Source organism: Coffea eugenioides, chromosome 8 (assembly GCF_003713205.1).
Source record: "Coffea eugenioides isolate CCC68of chromosome 8, Ceug_1.0, whole genome shotgun sequence".
In the NCBI taxonomy this organism is placed as follows: Eukaryota; Viridiplantae; Streptophyta; class Magnoliopsida; order Gentianales; family Rubiaceae; genus Coffea; species Coffea eugenioides.
In genome coordinates, this window is record NC_040042.1 from 2,661,985 (window position 1) to 2,677,174 (window position 15,190).

General features: G+C 38.0%; 2 protein-coding genes across 3 annotated transcripts; one reads left to right on the top strand and one right to left on the bottom strand.

Annotated features, from left to right (window-relative positions):
- The first annotated feature begins 2,164 nt into the window (after positions 1–2,164).
- On the top strand, positions 2,165–10,660 carry LOC113779250 (transducin beta-like protein 3). 2 transcript variants are annotated; one of them, XM_027324784.1, is made up of 14 exons: positions 2,165–2,518; positions 2,801–2,983; positions 3,582–3,731; positions 4,082–4,299; positions 4,757–5,042; positions 5,808–5,942; positions 6,363–6,481; positions 6,960–7,116; positions 7,283–7,529; positions 7,618–7,694; positions 8,686–8,805; positions 9,193–9,323; positions 9,398–9,572; positions 9,867–10,660. In XM_027324784.1, the coding sequence occupies exons 1-14, from the start codon at positions 2,213–2,215 to the stop codon at positions 10,212–10,214; spliced, it is 2,652 nt and encodes an 883-aa protein (XP_027180585.1). In that variant the 5' UTR covers positions 2,165–2,212; the 3' UTR covers positions 10,215–10,660. The 2 variants fall into 2 exon arrangements, with proteins under 2 accessions (XP_027180585.1, XP_027180586.1); XM_027324785.1 differs by lacking the exon at positions 2,165–2,518 and having other exon boundaries at positions 2,812–2,983; positions 3,596–3,731.
- Positions 10,661–10,723: 63 nt separating this feature from the next.
- On the bottom strand, positions 10,724–14,289 carry LOC113779251 (transcription factor ICE1-like). Its single transcript, XM_027324787.1, has 4 exons — positions 13,061–14,289; positions 12,634–12,861; positions 11,695–11,865; positions 10,724–11,047 (listed from the first exon to the last, which is right to left on the bottom strand). Exons 1-4 carry the CDS (start codon positions 14,225–14,227, stop codon positions 10,964–10,966), a joined length of 1,650 nt encoding a protein of 549 aa, XP_027180588.1. The 5' UTR covers positions 14,228–14,289; the 3' UTR covers positions 10,724–10,963.
- Positions 14,290–15,190: the final 901 nt, after the last annotated feature.

Here is a 15,190-nt window from a genome sequence, read left to right on the forward strand (position 1 = left end):
ACTTATACGGTAAGTTTTTATACAACATCTACAGTGATTTACAGTAAAGTTTTAGACAAACTTCCAAAAAACTTAGGTTTCAAACGGGGCATTTACTGTAGATTATTGTAGAAGTTGTATGAAAAAATTTTAGGATGAAAAACTTTTTTCTTTCCTCTCTTCTTCTTCTCCTTTCCCCCTTCCCCGGCACCTTTGCCTCTGACATAGAAGAACAAGCAGCCATGGGAAAAATTTTTTTTTTCCCTTTTTCTCTCTCTCTCTTCTCTTTCTCTCTTCTCTCTCTCCTTCTCCCACTATTCCTCTCCTCCCTCTCCCTCTCCCTCTCCCTCTCTCCCTCTCCTCCCCCTCCCCGTCACCCTCCGATGCTAGAGAACTTGCAGCCATGGATTTTTTTTTTTTTGCTTTTTCTCTCCCCCTTTCTCGCCACCCTCCCCCTAGTTGCAATTTGGTAGCCCAGCAGCCAACCTGCTATTTTTTTTTCCTTTCTCTTCCCCTCTTCTCCCTCTCCCTCTCCTCTCCCCTCCCCCTCGCACTCCGACGCCAGAGAACTTGCAGCCATGAATTTTTTTTGCTGCTTTTTCTCTCCCCCTCTCCTTTCCTTCCCTAGCTGCAATCTAGTCACACGACCAGATCGCAGCCCCCCTTCCTCTCCCCATTTGCAATTTGGTCGCGCGAACAGATCGCAGCTAGTGGGAGGGGGAGGGTAGTGGGGGAGGGAGAGAGGAAAAGGGGAAGGGAGCAAAATAGGAGAAGGGGTGAGGGAGAGGGAGAGAAAAAAAATAAAAAGAGGAAGGCCGGCATTGATTCTAGTGTCGGAATAGGTGACTGGCGCCGGGAGCGGTGGTGGAGGTGGTGGCTGGCGACAGAGGACGTGGTGGGTTGGGTGAGGGAGGAAAAAGAAGAAAAGTTGAAGGAAAATTTTTTGTGTATTAGATATATTTTGAAGTGTGTAGATTAAAAACTTGATAAATTTTTTAGGATTCATGTAGCAAAATTTGTTAAAAACTAGTAGCATACAAACTTGCAAAAAAACTGAGGTTCCAAACAGGGCTGTAAACTGCATTGATGAATCAAGAGAAAAAAATAATTACAAAATAGGTGTTTGTTCCTAATGATATGCAATTTATGAATTTCTCTTATTATAAGCAATTCCTTATTCTTTTTTCTTTGGGATAAAGTTTACCATCACATTTATGTTTGATTTTGTAAAATGGAATAATGACAAATGAAAAGATTTTGTACTAATAATTGGAAATTAAAAAATATGTATGTTTAATCCTTGCAAGTTTTTCATACATTGCTATTTGTATGTAATGTTATCATCATTATTTAAAAGCGTATAACATTCATAATAGACTAAATTTGTCAACTAATCTAAGTTGGCAGACAAGTTTTTTGTCAAGTTTGTCTGTTACAAGTTTTTTAAAAATTTTAGTTACAGTAATCTCAAAAAACTTTTCAAAGTTTTTAAACTATACACTTCAAAATATTCAAAAATTTACACACTTCAAATATTTTTTTAAAAACTTCTACAGTAAGCTACAACAAAATTTTAGACAAACACCCAAAAAACTCACTTGTCCAATAGGGATAATATGGCTCCACACTCAAACAATCGGAGATGGTTGAGTTTTAATCTTCATACTTGTTCCTCATTTTTTAAATTCCATCCCCGTCTTGCTTAAAAAAAATAAAAAGAAAAACGTTAAAACCATCCAATCTCCTAGATTACTAAATTTTTTACTAAAATAATTAATGTGAACCTTGCAACATCAAGCCCTGCTGCCCCTAAAGCCTTGTTTAGATTGTATAATATATTTTTTAATTATCTTTTTATTTCATATATATTTTATCCTACAAAAGTGCTGCAATAATATTAATTTTTTCTAAACACTTCAAAAAATGCAATAATATTAATTTTTTCTAAACACTTCAAAAAATGCAATCCAAACAAAAAACTATTTACTACAAAATAAAAAGACAGAAGAAAACTTGGCAAGAAGGTCAAAGAAAGAGATTAAGGGAAAGAATAGGGAAAAGCAAGAACGAAAGGGAAATAAAAGAAAGAGATGAAGGAAAACCCGCCAATTTGACAGCTGCTCGCTAATTCATAACGGGGTTAAAGCCAAGTTGTACAGTACAAGTTTTGCAAAAGCCCCTAAAACCCTAAACCCAGAACAAAGCCTCCAGCTCACATTTTGCTCTCTTTCCCATGGCTTCTTCGGTCTCCCTGAAGAAGAACTACCGGTGCCACCAATCTTTGCAGCAATTCTACACCGGCGGCCCTTACGCCGTCTCCTCCGACGGTTCTTTTATCGTCTGCGCCTGCGACGACACCATCAAAATCGTTGATTCCTCCAATGCCTCAATTAAATCAACAATTGAAGGAGATTCTGAACCTGTCACCGCCCTCTGTCTCAGCCCTGTTAGTAACAATAGTTTCCTATTTTCCGCTAGCCATAGTCGCCAAATTAGGATTTGGGATCTTTCTTCTCTCAAATGCATCCGTTCTTGGAAGGTAAAATTCTAAATTCAGCTTTCTCGGCTAAAAGGTTTCGGTGTTTTTACGTGACTTTTATTCTTTCCAGAATAGAAAAGTTCATTTCTTTTCATGGGTTGTTGCCTGGATCCTGGTCTTTTAGTGTAGTAAGCTAAAGTGACTGAAATAAGTTGACTTTAGAGGAAATTTATGACCATTTGGTTTTCATAAATTCTTTCGGAAATAATTGGGATTTTCCCGTAGATTAATGTTGTTGCACAATTTGAGCCGCTCAATTGAGTATTTTTGTTTTGTATATAGGGGCATGAAGGGCCAATTATGGGAATGGCTTGTCATGGGTCAGGTGGACTGCTGGCAACAGCGGGGGCTGATAGGAAAGTGCTAGTGTGGGACGTTGATGGTGGCTTCTGCACTCATTATTTCAAAGGTCACAAGGGTGTTGTTACTTGCATTATGTTCCATCGTGACCCCAATAGACTACTGGTAAGTTTTACTTTTAGCCCAAGATGTCTCCTGTCAATCGCCTCCTTTCATTTTTATTGTAACTTAAAAGAAAATAGAAAAAATAAAAGGTAGATGAGAATGGTTGAAAAGATTACTAGAAACGAGAGATTGTGTCAATACATGTTGAGTTTTTAAGGTTTTATATCATAACTTTATTTTCATGGTTATATTTTGATTGGTGGAGTGTTCATTTGCATGTGTTTCCTCATGGCTCATTCGTTCTTGTTAAAAATTGAGATGGTCTTTATGGAAATTTTTCTGATAAAAGAGAGAATACGAGATAAAAATCATGGGGAAATAAGTTGAAACTATTTATTGAATGCATTTTGAGTTTTGCTTATATTGGCACTATTTTGCTAGGATGGAAAATGAGATCAAGTAAAGTTCAATTCTTTTGAAGCCAGAATTAGCATTTGAAATTGAATCTTTAGTTTTTGTTTTAATATGCAGTTTGTTATTATCTCCAATTCTGGAAACTGATTTTTGGTCTTGTGCTAAGAGGCCCGTTTCTTACATTAAGCTAACTTTTACTTGTTGCACTTTCTGATATTTTATGCTCACGGTTTCTTGTTAATAGCTTTTCTCTGGCAGCGATGACACTACCATCAGAATTTGGGATCTAAGAACTAAGAAGTGTGTTACAACACTTGAAAAACATCAATCGGCTGTGACATCGTTGGATTTTTCTGAAGATGGGCAGACCTTGATCAGCGCAGGAAGAGACAAGGCATGTCATATATCACTATATGAAAAATAAAAGCCAATTTGAAATTGAAATAAAAAGCAAACCAAAAGGATTCTGATCATTACAGTTCCATAAAAATCATGGTCAGCATATGAATGAGTATCTGAATTTTTTAAAAGCTTTAGTGAGCTAACCAGTTAATTTTAGAGTATTGAGTCTGTGGAGATTAGTTGGCAAAGTATCTATTGGTTTGATAGCAAATGCCTTCTTTAGTTAATGCAAAGAACCTTGTATAGTTTAAATGTTTGGATCTCCTTCAGCAATAACTTTAGTTTTTTGTGTCAAGTATAATATTTCAAAGTGACTGGCTGATGTTGAGATAAAAATTTCAGGTTGTAAATTTGTGGAATTTGAGTGACTTTAGCTGTAAAGTTACTGTCCCTACGTATGAGGCACTAGAAGCAGTTTGTGCCATTGGCTCTGAGTCCACTTTGGCTAAATGTTTGGCTTCACTTATACAAAAACGTTTGAAGGAAAAAGATGGCTCACCATCAATACAATTTATTACTGTCGGAGAACGTGGTATTGTACGGATATGGAATTCTAAAGGGTGCGTCATGGATTCTCTTTAACTGTATATACCTGAGACTACTCTCTCTTTTGTTCTTTTTCCCTATATTAACGTTATGTTTCTTCAGATGTAGCACCAAATATTTTTATACTTTAGATGCTTTTGGACTCCAAAAGCAACGTTCACTTTTTGATAATTGTGAATTTTAATACTTTAGTTTTCCTAATACACCCATTTGGATGTGATAGGCATATATTGTATGTGTATATAAGTAACTTATGCATATCCATACTTGGACGTATTTTTCTGTTTTTAAATGTTGTGTGCATGTTGGATAGGAATGCGTTTTTTGCATGGGCCCACTGGCTGAATTTAGTTGGCAGTTGTGTATATCAGTGCATCTGTAATTTGGACACTGTTTTTTGCAGTATTTTCTCGATAAAGTATATTGGTTTAATTCTTTTTTTTCTTTTTGAATAAATTGTTTTGAAAACAGTGCAGTTTGCCTCTTTGAGCAAAAATCCTCTGATGTTGTTGTGAGCTTGGACAAGGATGAGGTGAAAAGAGGCTTCATATCTGCTATGATGTTGCCCTCAGATCAGGGCTTGATATGTGTTACGGCTGACCAGCAATTTCTCCTCTATACCCCAGTGGAAGACTCTGAAGGCAGTTTGAAATTAATCCTTAGCAAGCGCCTCGTAGGGTATAATGAAGAGATTGCAGATATGAAGTTTTTGGGTGAGGAAGAACAATTTCTGGCTGTCTCTACAAGCGTTGAACACGTAAGTTTTCTGTAATTCTTGCAGGGCCTTAAAGTGCCTGGTACATGTTTGTATAATTTTAATTGTTCTGACCCATCTGATGTTAACTATTTTTCAAGATGTTAACTTTTCTACTGTAATGCTGGTCTATCAATTTACCTAGGAGGCATTGTTGGCATTCTGAATTTCTTTCCTTATGGATCATTATTATGCTAGGAGTTTTTAGGGTTTGTAATTGGGTTAGTATATGCTTTAATGTGTTTCTACTGATTCACATGAATCATCAATAATGCTAGTGTCTTGACTAAGAATCTACAAACACTAGAAAGATTGGTTAGCTGCAAGGTACTTAATAGTCTTAATGGAAAAACAAGGTAGTGAGGGCGTTTTGTGTTTCGCTGCTTTATGCAGAGCTTGATTAAATCTTGTAAAGGACATCCTAATCAGCATTTGAGCTGGGTTCTTTTGTTCTACTCTATTACACGCTTAGTTAAGAAAATGTGCCTCTATTATTTCCTTTCAAAATTCAAGGCTGGAAATGTACCTTAGTGTGTTTGGTATGATTCACTTATACTTTATTATTCTGCTTCTGTTGCGTGCAGTGGTGTCTGGAAAGAAACATGTCATAAGGAAAATTGGTGCATAACTTTCTTAGTTTAATGGAGTCATTTGATTTTTTTTGTTCACGTAATGCATGTTCTTGACTAATTATTCAAATGCTAGGGGATTTACTTTGTTAGAATGATCTAACATTGCCATCCTAATGTTATGTGTTGTTATGTACAGGTGCGGGTGTATGACCTTACATCAATGTCATGTGCCTATGTGTTGGCTGGTCACACTGATATTGTTTTGTGTCTTGATACCTGTGTGTTGGGTACTGGCAGAACACTTGTTGTGACAGGAAGCAAGGACAACAGTGTAAGATTTTGATCCATTTCCTCTGTAGGATTAGCTTTTCATCGTCTTCCTTAAGTTTTCATTTTCTTTGTTTTGCTGCTTTTTTATTTTTTGGTTTTGGGGTGCTTTGTCTGTGCATTTTGTTTGAGGCTAGTGAGGATGGTGTGCAGCCACGTATTATTTCATATTAAATTTTCGCTAGTGATATATTCTTGGGCCATTTGTATTTGTCCATTTTAGGATGCTAGTTGACTTTGTGTCCCTGTTTGTTCTTAGATTATAGGAGTTTCCACTTAAGAGAAAGAAAGACTCAGGAAGAAGCAAAAAAATAGAAAATATTGATTTACAGTGGGATTTTTCTATGATTTTTGTTTCCGGTGCATATATTTGTATAATGGCTGGTTATTGTATGTTACAAATTTTATACCATTGCTTTGATAGGTCAGAGTGTGGGATGCTGAAAGTAAATGTTGCATTGGAGTTGGCATAGGTCACATGGGAGCAGTTGGTGCCATTGCATTTTCTAGAAAACATCAGAACTTTTTTGTCAGCGGTAGTAGGTACGTTATTATCTGGGCATATATAGAGTAGAATTCGTCTCGTATACATTTACCTTGGTAGGTATTTATTTTCCTTCTTTAAGTGGGCCTCATCCGTTTTCCATGGGGCTTGGGGAGTTTGTATATTGGCCAATTGGTGGCGATGAAGCTTTTGCTCTATTGCTGCTTATTTGCAAATATGGACAGTAGAATACATCATGTAGTTCATGCACCTTTTTTTTTTAATTTGGGTAATCTTCTGGTAGTGGTTATTGCTGATCATTTTGCATTGCATCTCTTTTGATGCTTGTCTTATTACTGATTATTTTGGGAGAAGAAATGATGTTTTTATTGAATGCAGATCCATAATTCTATGTCATAACAATCAGCAACTTTGTTGTTTCATTGACGTTCTGAACTTGATGTCTTTACCTTCATTTCTTTGATATGTTTACTATGTTGTCTGCTTTTACAAAACTTTCATGGTGGTCACGTTCAGCGACCGTACACTGAAGGTTTGGAGTTTAGATGGACTCCCAGATGGTGCTGAAGATGTTCCTAATTTGAAAGCAAAAGCAGTTGTGGCAGCCCATGATAAGGACATAAACTCACTTGCAGTTGCCCCAAATGATAGTCTTGTTTGTAGTGGCTCCCAGGTTTGTAAGTTGCAATACTTAGTTCCACAACTAATGTCTGTTTTCAGGATTTTGAAGTTGTGGCATCTATGAGAGAAGGTGTAATCTTAGAAAAAACAGTTCATATCATGGGACTGATCGGCTTCTTATCAATTTTAATCATTTCTCATTCTCTCTATATGGTCAGGATCGAACTGCTTGTATATGGAGGCTTCCAGATCTAGTATCTGTAGTGGTACTTAGAGGGCATAAAAGGGGAATTTGGTCTGTGGAATTTTCTCCTGTGGATCAGTGTGTTATAACAGCTTCTGGAGATAAAACAATCAAAATATGGGCTATATCTGATGGTTCATGTTTGAAAACATTTGAAGGGCATACATCAAGTGTAATCAGAGCGTCATTTGTCACTCGTGGGACTCAGTTTGTCTCTTGTGGTAACTTTTATGGATGATGTCCTAACACTTTTCATTCCATATTAATGCATACATACTAAAAACTGGAAAATATTGCTGCATTGAATAGGTGCTGATGGTTTGGTGAAGCTGTGGACTGTTAATACAAATGAATGCATAGCGACTTATGATCAACATGATGACAAGGTTATTTTCTGACATACTGTTTGCATAAGCAATTACATCTATTGAAGTACTTTCTTTTTGGTTTCTTTCTACTATTTCCACCTGGGTCTATGCATATTCAGAATCAGAGACTTTTATTTGCCTGTCATGGCTGTTTGATATGCTTCAATGCACCTTAATTGAGCAGCTTGTGAAGTATGCAATGTTAACTAAATTTGGCATCCTTTTCTAAATAGAAAGCACAATTTTTTTTGTCTATAGTTTCTGAAGCTGCTGCTTCCTCTTCTTTTGGCTATTTAAGCACCTGAGGTGATGCAGACTGTCGCTTTTGAGACAACGTAAGCTAATGACAGAAAAAGAAATGACGAGTTCAGTGTTTCTTGACTAATCTTGCTTTGTTAGAGGTGTGGGAAGTGTGTATAGTTGAACTTTTGGACACTTTGCTGGCTACAACTCCATGAATCTGCAGCCAATGTGGTCTGTAGAACTTTTCATCTTGAAAAGATTTCATTATGTATACCCTTATTGGTTAAATTCTTCAGAGGTGGTAATCATAAACAAGGCTGTTCCCCCTTGTCAGCATTTTTCGTGCAATCTTGGATTTATAGTTTTGGGGTAACTCTCAGTTGTATTGTATGGGTTGCCATGTAGTACCGGTAACTAGCTTAGTGGAGCCCTGGGCATTACAAGCACACCGGGGGAAATCATGGCTTGATTGACTGTACAGTGGATGTGCATGTGTGCTGGGACTGTGGGCATGACTTTCTTTGGACATTTGGTTCTGTGCTTGTTAAAAGATAATGTTAACTACTTGCATATTCTTCTTCTTCAAATTTTAAGTGTACCGAGTAGTTTTCTTGTCAAGAACTAGTGGCAATAAAATAAGCGAGACAAAATGTGGTTCAGAATTATTATATCTAGAGTCTATCACTTTGTGACCACGTGTCTTGTTACATTTTTTCCAGATCAGGTTATTTATATTCCTTGTTTGCTCAATAACTTTGGTCTGCAGATATGGGCTCTGGCCATTGGGAAGAAAACTGAAATGCTTGCTACTGGAGGCAGTGATGCAGTAATCAACTTGTGGCATGACTCGACATCTGCTGATAAAGAAGAAGCCTTCCGTAAAGAGGTAAGGCATCTTTCTGTCTGGTGCTTTATTTTCTGAAACTGATATGAACCACTAGATTTTGGTTTACTTACTGAATTGAAGCTGCATTATGTTTAGGGTTCTTACATTGCATTATTTTTATGCTTCGCGATAGTATGCATGGATACTTGTGCTAAACTCTGGGAATTACTTGGGATGGGCAGAGAGTGAGAGGGAGGCGTGGAGCGGAAGATAGTTGGATGGCATTTATTTGGCTTTTTGGCTTGGAAACATTATTTTGTCTTCTTTAGTTCTAATAGTGATTTGGAACTCATTTATCTTTTTTTTTTTTTCGATTTTGGCTTGCCTTAGTGGCATTCTGTTACATGAACCAATCTAGGTTACAGCATCATTATATTTTTGATGTAGGAGGAAGGTGTTTTGAGAGGACAAGACCTTGAGAATGCAGTAATGGATGCTGATTATATCAGAGCAATCCAACTTGCATTTGAGCTGCGCAGACCTCATAAACTCTTTGAATTATTTGGGGAGATCTACAGGTAATTTTTAATTTTTTCCCCTACAGTTGTGTCGTAATTATTCTCCCATCGTCTATAATTTTGATTTTCTGCAGGAAGGGAAGTGCAGATGTTCAGATTGAGAAAGCTCTCCGATGTCTTAACAAGGAAGAATTCGCTCAGCTTTTGGAATATGTTCGAGAATGGAATACAAAGCCAAAGCTCTGTCATGTTGCCCAATTTGTGCTCTTCAAGATATTCAGTATCCTTTCACCAACAGACATTGCAGAGGTAGGTGCTCCATGCTTTATGCTCCCCACTGCAACTCTCATGAAATTGTAGCGGAGATCTAATGCTGGTTTTGCGTCATAGAGGATTGGAAAGTAATTTAAAGTCACTTGGACGTTCCTTGTTACTTGATGAGATGTTTTTGAGGGCTTCAAAGACTTGCTCTCTAAATGGGCTCTTGTTTTTACTCCCCCACTAGAAAAGGAAATAAAATCATCTCTATTTACGTGAAATTGAGCATTATTGAAATTTATGGAAAATGCAAAGTAATGGAGCGTCTGTGTGAAATTATTTCAGATAAGAGGCATTGGAGAATTGCTTGAAGGACTAATCCCATATTCTCAGAGGCACTTCAGTAGGATTGATAGGTTGCAAAGAAGCACATTCCTTTTGGACTACACTCTGACAGGAATGTCTGTTATTGAACCAGAGACAAATGTTAGAGATGCAAGGGAGAAAGATATGGAATATTCCAGGAATGATGAAGAGCAGGCTAGGTATAAGGTCGAAGGACAAGAACATGAAAAGCTAGAAGAGAAGGCCTCTTTGAAGAGGAGAAAGTCACGCAAATCTAGAGATGTGGCATACAAGAAACTGAGGGGACTGACTGACAGGGGTGACTCATCCATACCATCACCGGCATAGTACACAGCAAATGTCAAATGCTTTTGAAGTATTCATGATTTAGCATCTGATGCTCTGGCTGCATACATTTGTGAGTGATAGTTCATGGAAGACAGGAGTTGAGAATTGGCTGGGGATCCATTAACTGGGGAGCGAAAATTGCCAATCATGTTTGTTGCAGTTGGTTCCGATGAGTTCTTTGGCAATACAGTGCCCGTGCCCTTACATCTGGCATCAGAGAGTGGTCTGAGATATCCCAACACAGATGCCAAGAGAGTGCTTTGCCTGATGCGTCTATGGTGTAATCTGTAGCATTTGATGATGAAGTGCAAGATTCTTGTCTAAATTATAGCGGTCCCTTTTTCAATCGTCTCTTCCCTTGTACCCATTAATAGACGTTCTAGGTTTCTCGTCATGTAGCAAGCTACGAAATCAACGTTAATCTCAGTAAATAAGTATTTTGAAAATTGGGTCTGTTTTCTATTGGAGTTTGGCAAATCTGTTAATGGATCTATATGGAGGCCAATAAATGCACTGACTTTGATGTATCAGGAAACTTCATTCATCAACCAGCACATAACCGAGTGACGGAATGCTCATAATCAAGTAACTACAAGATTTGCACCTACAATATGCATTGACTGCGTCAGGCATTAGGGAACTTATCACAAATTAGTAAAACCAAAATGATGGTAATTCAGGTTGATCAGAAACCAGCCAGTCATTAAACAGCAACGAGCAACCAGTACTCTTGAGCTGCTGGCTTAACATTACATGACGCCATGATACCCAGCGGAGTCCAGAAGAACTGCTTTAACTTGTTCAGGCAAAATGTCCTGGCCTTCCCTGCATTGCTGTTGAAAATCAAACAAATTTGTCTTTAAGTCCAGGACAGAGAAAAACATCTCAAAGCCAGATCATCAAATGCCATTCTACCACAATTGTAGCTGTAACAGCTCATTTCTAAAGAGTGATCTTAATAGCACATTATGGCAAGTTCTGCGTAACAATGCTCGAAGTAAGGGATCAATTGGATGTTTATTGTGCATCCATGAAACTCTCGACTCCTGAAGCACACAAGTGGTCTGACTTCTTACTATTCCTTTTGATGATTCATGACAATAACTAACATGTTCTTTGTATAACATTTTATCTATACATGGTTCTTTTATCACCAACGCTTTGGCAGTTTTAAAAGTACATGTTGAAAAGAAACCAAAGAATGAGCATGAACAGATCAAGGAAGCAATTGTATTTTGGAAAGCTTAAATGCAAGTGTTTGAAGAAAGAAAGCCAGAGATGAGCATCAACCCGATAAATTAACTAAGAATAACCACAAACAGAACCGGATCTGGAACAATGAAGCCAGATGAAAACTTTTTAAAGATAAATGATGCTTTTAGGATGGTATTAACTTCTTACATAGAACCGTACCAAGTATACCTAATGTTATCAAAACAAAATAGGTAATGAGAATAAGAACGATAAAGCAGGACCACACCTCAGCCCGAAATACATCCAAAGCGAATCCGTTGAAACAGCTGATAACTGCTTGCTGAATATCCAAGCCAAGATTGTCCAGGGCGCTAATGGTGGAGAGTAAAAGACCTGGTCTGCGTGCACAGAACATGTGTATATTGACAGCCCTCCCTTCCCTTAACCTCACCTCCACCTATAAATTAAGAACTACAAAAATTTTAGTAGACCAGGATTTCAGAAACAGCAAAAGAAGAACAACTGGCAATAAAAGTATAACAAACAGTTTCTTAACAATAAAAATTCTGAAATTGCAACTGCCTAAGTTAGCCTACCATGGTGAGAGGGTTAGTAGTCTTTGGATTACTGAGCTCTATTATGACATAATTTTCCAACAATCAGAAAAAGCAAGCCAAATATGAGTCTTAAAAATTGCAACAGACAGAGTCCACATCGATCTTCTTCTGAAAATTTCCAGCCTCTGTTTGATACATGAAAGTGACAAATTACTCTTTTATTGGACCACAAACTGTTAAAGCACATGAACTGTTCTGTTTTGTACCTAAAGTTTTGGAAACAGCCTGTAAAACAAGCACTAGCCCAGGGATGATGCTTAAGCCGTTTCAATCTGGACAAACATATAGGTAGAGCAAGCACAATGAAACTAACACAATATATATTAGCAATCCACCCTCTGCACTCACACCCTATTGTTCTCTATTATGTAGGAAGTTGTTCTGCATAACACTCAAGCCAATGCTACCAACAGAGGGTGATTGGTTCAAAAACATAACTATTAACAGTGGAAAGCTTAATGGAATTGATAAAATTAAATAAAACATATTATTTCAGAATTCTCAGAACCGACGTTAGAGTTCAAAGCACAACAATAAGGATCATATTAAACACATTATTTAATCTTTCTGTCACATGCATCCAGCAGAAAGTCATGTTGAATATTTACCCGTGCAGGTTGGTTGTTTTTGGGACTTGGCAATGAGCTTGAATTCAATTCTTCCTTGACGCAACATGGTAAAGTAGGCAAGGTAGGTGTTAGAGGATGAAAACTTGATGTTTGCTCGAGCAAAGATCCTGATGGAGTAGCCTCAAGTTCATGATGCAGATCATTGATGCGTTGCAAAAGTTCTTTCAAGTACTCAATGGAATCCCCAAGTATTGAAGCCCTATCCATCTTTCAAAACAATAATAACATTTTGATCAGATTAAGCCATAAGCCATAGCAACCTAAAAGCTAAGGGATTAATTAGCCATGTTGGACATAGATGATCAAATCCCATATGAAACTGTAAATCTCAGATTCAACAATTCCAAACTGAACAAACAATTGAGTTCTTCACATTCCACAGTTCAACAGAAAAATGGAAATGTACCTTGCTGATTTTGGGGACAATGGACCTAAGCATATAGAGCCTATCATTGAGCTTCTTCCTGCGGCGCCTCTCAGCCATCAAATTTTTGGCCGGAGGCCCTTTCTTCTTGCCTTTTTCATCTCCATTAGTAACAGCATTGACGTCACCCACATTCCAGTTATCACCAGCGCCATCATTACTTTCATTAGTCCCTCGATCCACATTACTGTTCAGATTAAGCTCGTCGGAATCATAATTCAGACAGGAAATATCATCAACATCCTCCAGCTCCCCTTCACCATCATTCCTTTTGTTTCTCTCATTCTTCTTCTCTGATTTCACCCCATCATCTCCCTCCAACATGAGACCTTTTTCAGCATCAGCAGCCAAATAGTTGTTCCTTAAAGCAGCTCTTTTCTGAAAGAGAGTGGGCGGGTGGGGCAGCGGCTGCTGCTCCACCCCACCTAACGGTAAAACCTCCAGCGGCCTCAAACCCACATAATTAAACTTGTCAGGAAACAAAACCCCGTTCCCAACAAAACCCTGCAGGCCCTCGAGACCAAGGGCAGGTAAATTCGACTCCGGATTGCCCAACAAAACAGAGGAACTGGAATCGGAGCAATAGGGGTTATCGCTGGGCAAGAAGAAATTAGTACTATTATTATCCAATAAGCCATTTTGCTCAACAGGGTCGCTGGAAATCAAGCTGAAAAGGGAGGAAAAGTAAGAATTCGGAGGAAAAAATGAGGAGGAGGAGGAGGAGGGCTGAGAGTATAAATTTTGGTAATGGGTAGTGGTTTCAAAGGATGGATTCGAGGGAAATGCCATGTCGTTGGAGAGAGTGGGCTTGAAATCTTGGGCACTGTTGATGAACCAGTCGGTTCCAAGCATGGATTTGGACAAGGTAGAGGCTGCGGTTGCGGCTGCGATGGCGTTGATTTCTTGGTGGGCTTTGCATGTCTCTTCTTGTGCTGCAGCAGCAGCTGCAATTCTTGGGGGGGCGGACCATGAAAGTGAAGAAGCAGCTTCGGCTTCTTCAGGTTGTTGGGTCCAGAGGGCAGAGTTGGTGTTGGCGGTGGCATTGGAGCTTGGAAGCATTTCTGCTGTAATTGAGGAAGCAGGGAAAGAGACCGGAGAGCAAAGGTTGAAGGGTTGAGGGCTGAGTGGGGAGTAAGATGTGGACACCATCACCACCGCCGCTGGGAGTTTTATCTCTATCTGTCTATTTTTGGCCACAACTCTCCATTTGATTCGTTTTCCTAAACTCGTTTTATATCTCTGTCTTAAAAAAATTTGCTTTTGGTTTTCCTTTTTGTTTTTTGTGTTAAAGATTAGTGGGAAGTTCCCAAACATAAAACTACATAGGATAAATTAGTCCTGTCAACGGGTCGGGTTCGAGTCAGGTTGAAAATTTCGAATCGAGATCCGTTTTATTATAGTAGATCCGAGTCCAACCTACATAACTGATAGGTCTTGAGATTAGAGTCCAGAAATCGGATCCGACGGCTCCTGGATCGGGTTCGAATATACCCGAAAAGAAAATAACCAATAAAAATAAGATTCGGAACTACCTACATATTAAGAAGTTTGCAAGAATGAATTATAATCATTCCAAAACTAAATCTAGAAACAATCACAAATCAATCTCCAAACTTAAACAAATCAAATTACAAAACTAAATCACAAATAACTCGTAATAATCAATTCAAAATTAACCACAAATCAATCTATAAGGTCATTACTAAATTGTTAATTTGGTAAAAGAATGTATTTAGAAATATTTATTTTTTATAATTATTAATATATTGTGCGGGTCCGGGTCGGATACGAGTCGGAATCCTATATTCCGTATTCAACTCACTTTTTTGTTAGAATAAACGGATCTGAATCCGGGTATCCCGTACCAGAAAAAAATTATCAGATCCGGATCTAAACCCGATCCGTTGACAGCCGTAGGATAAATGTAATTAATCCAACATAAAATTAAGTTTGATTGCTTTTGGTGCATTTTCTAGGAATTGTCTTTGAAAAAAATAATATAGTGTTGTTACACTTTATGACATATAAAGCGTGCGAGATAAAGGCAAATTCTTAAATATTGAAAATGGTAATGAGGAGAAAATTCATGCAAAATCAATTTGACGCTTGAGA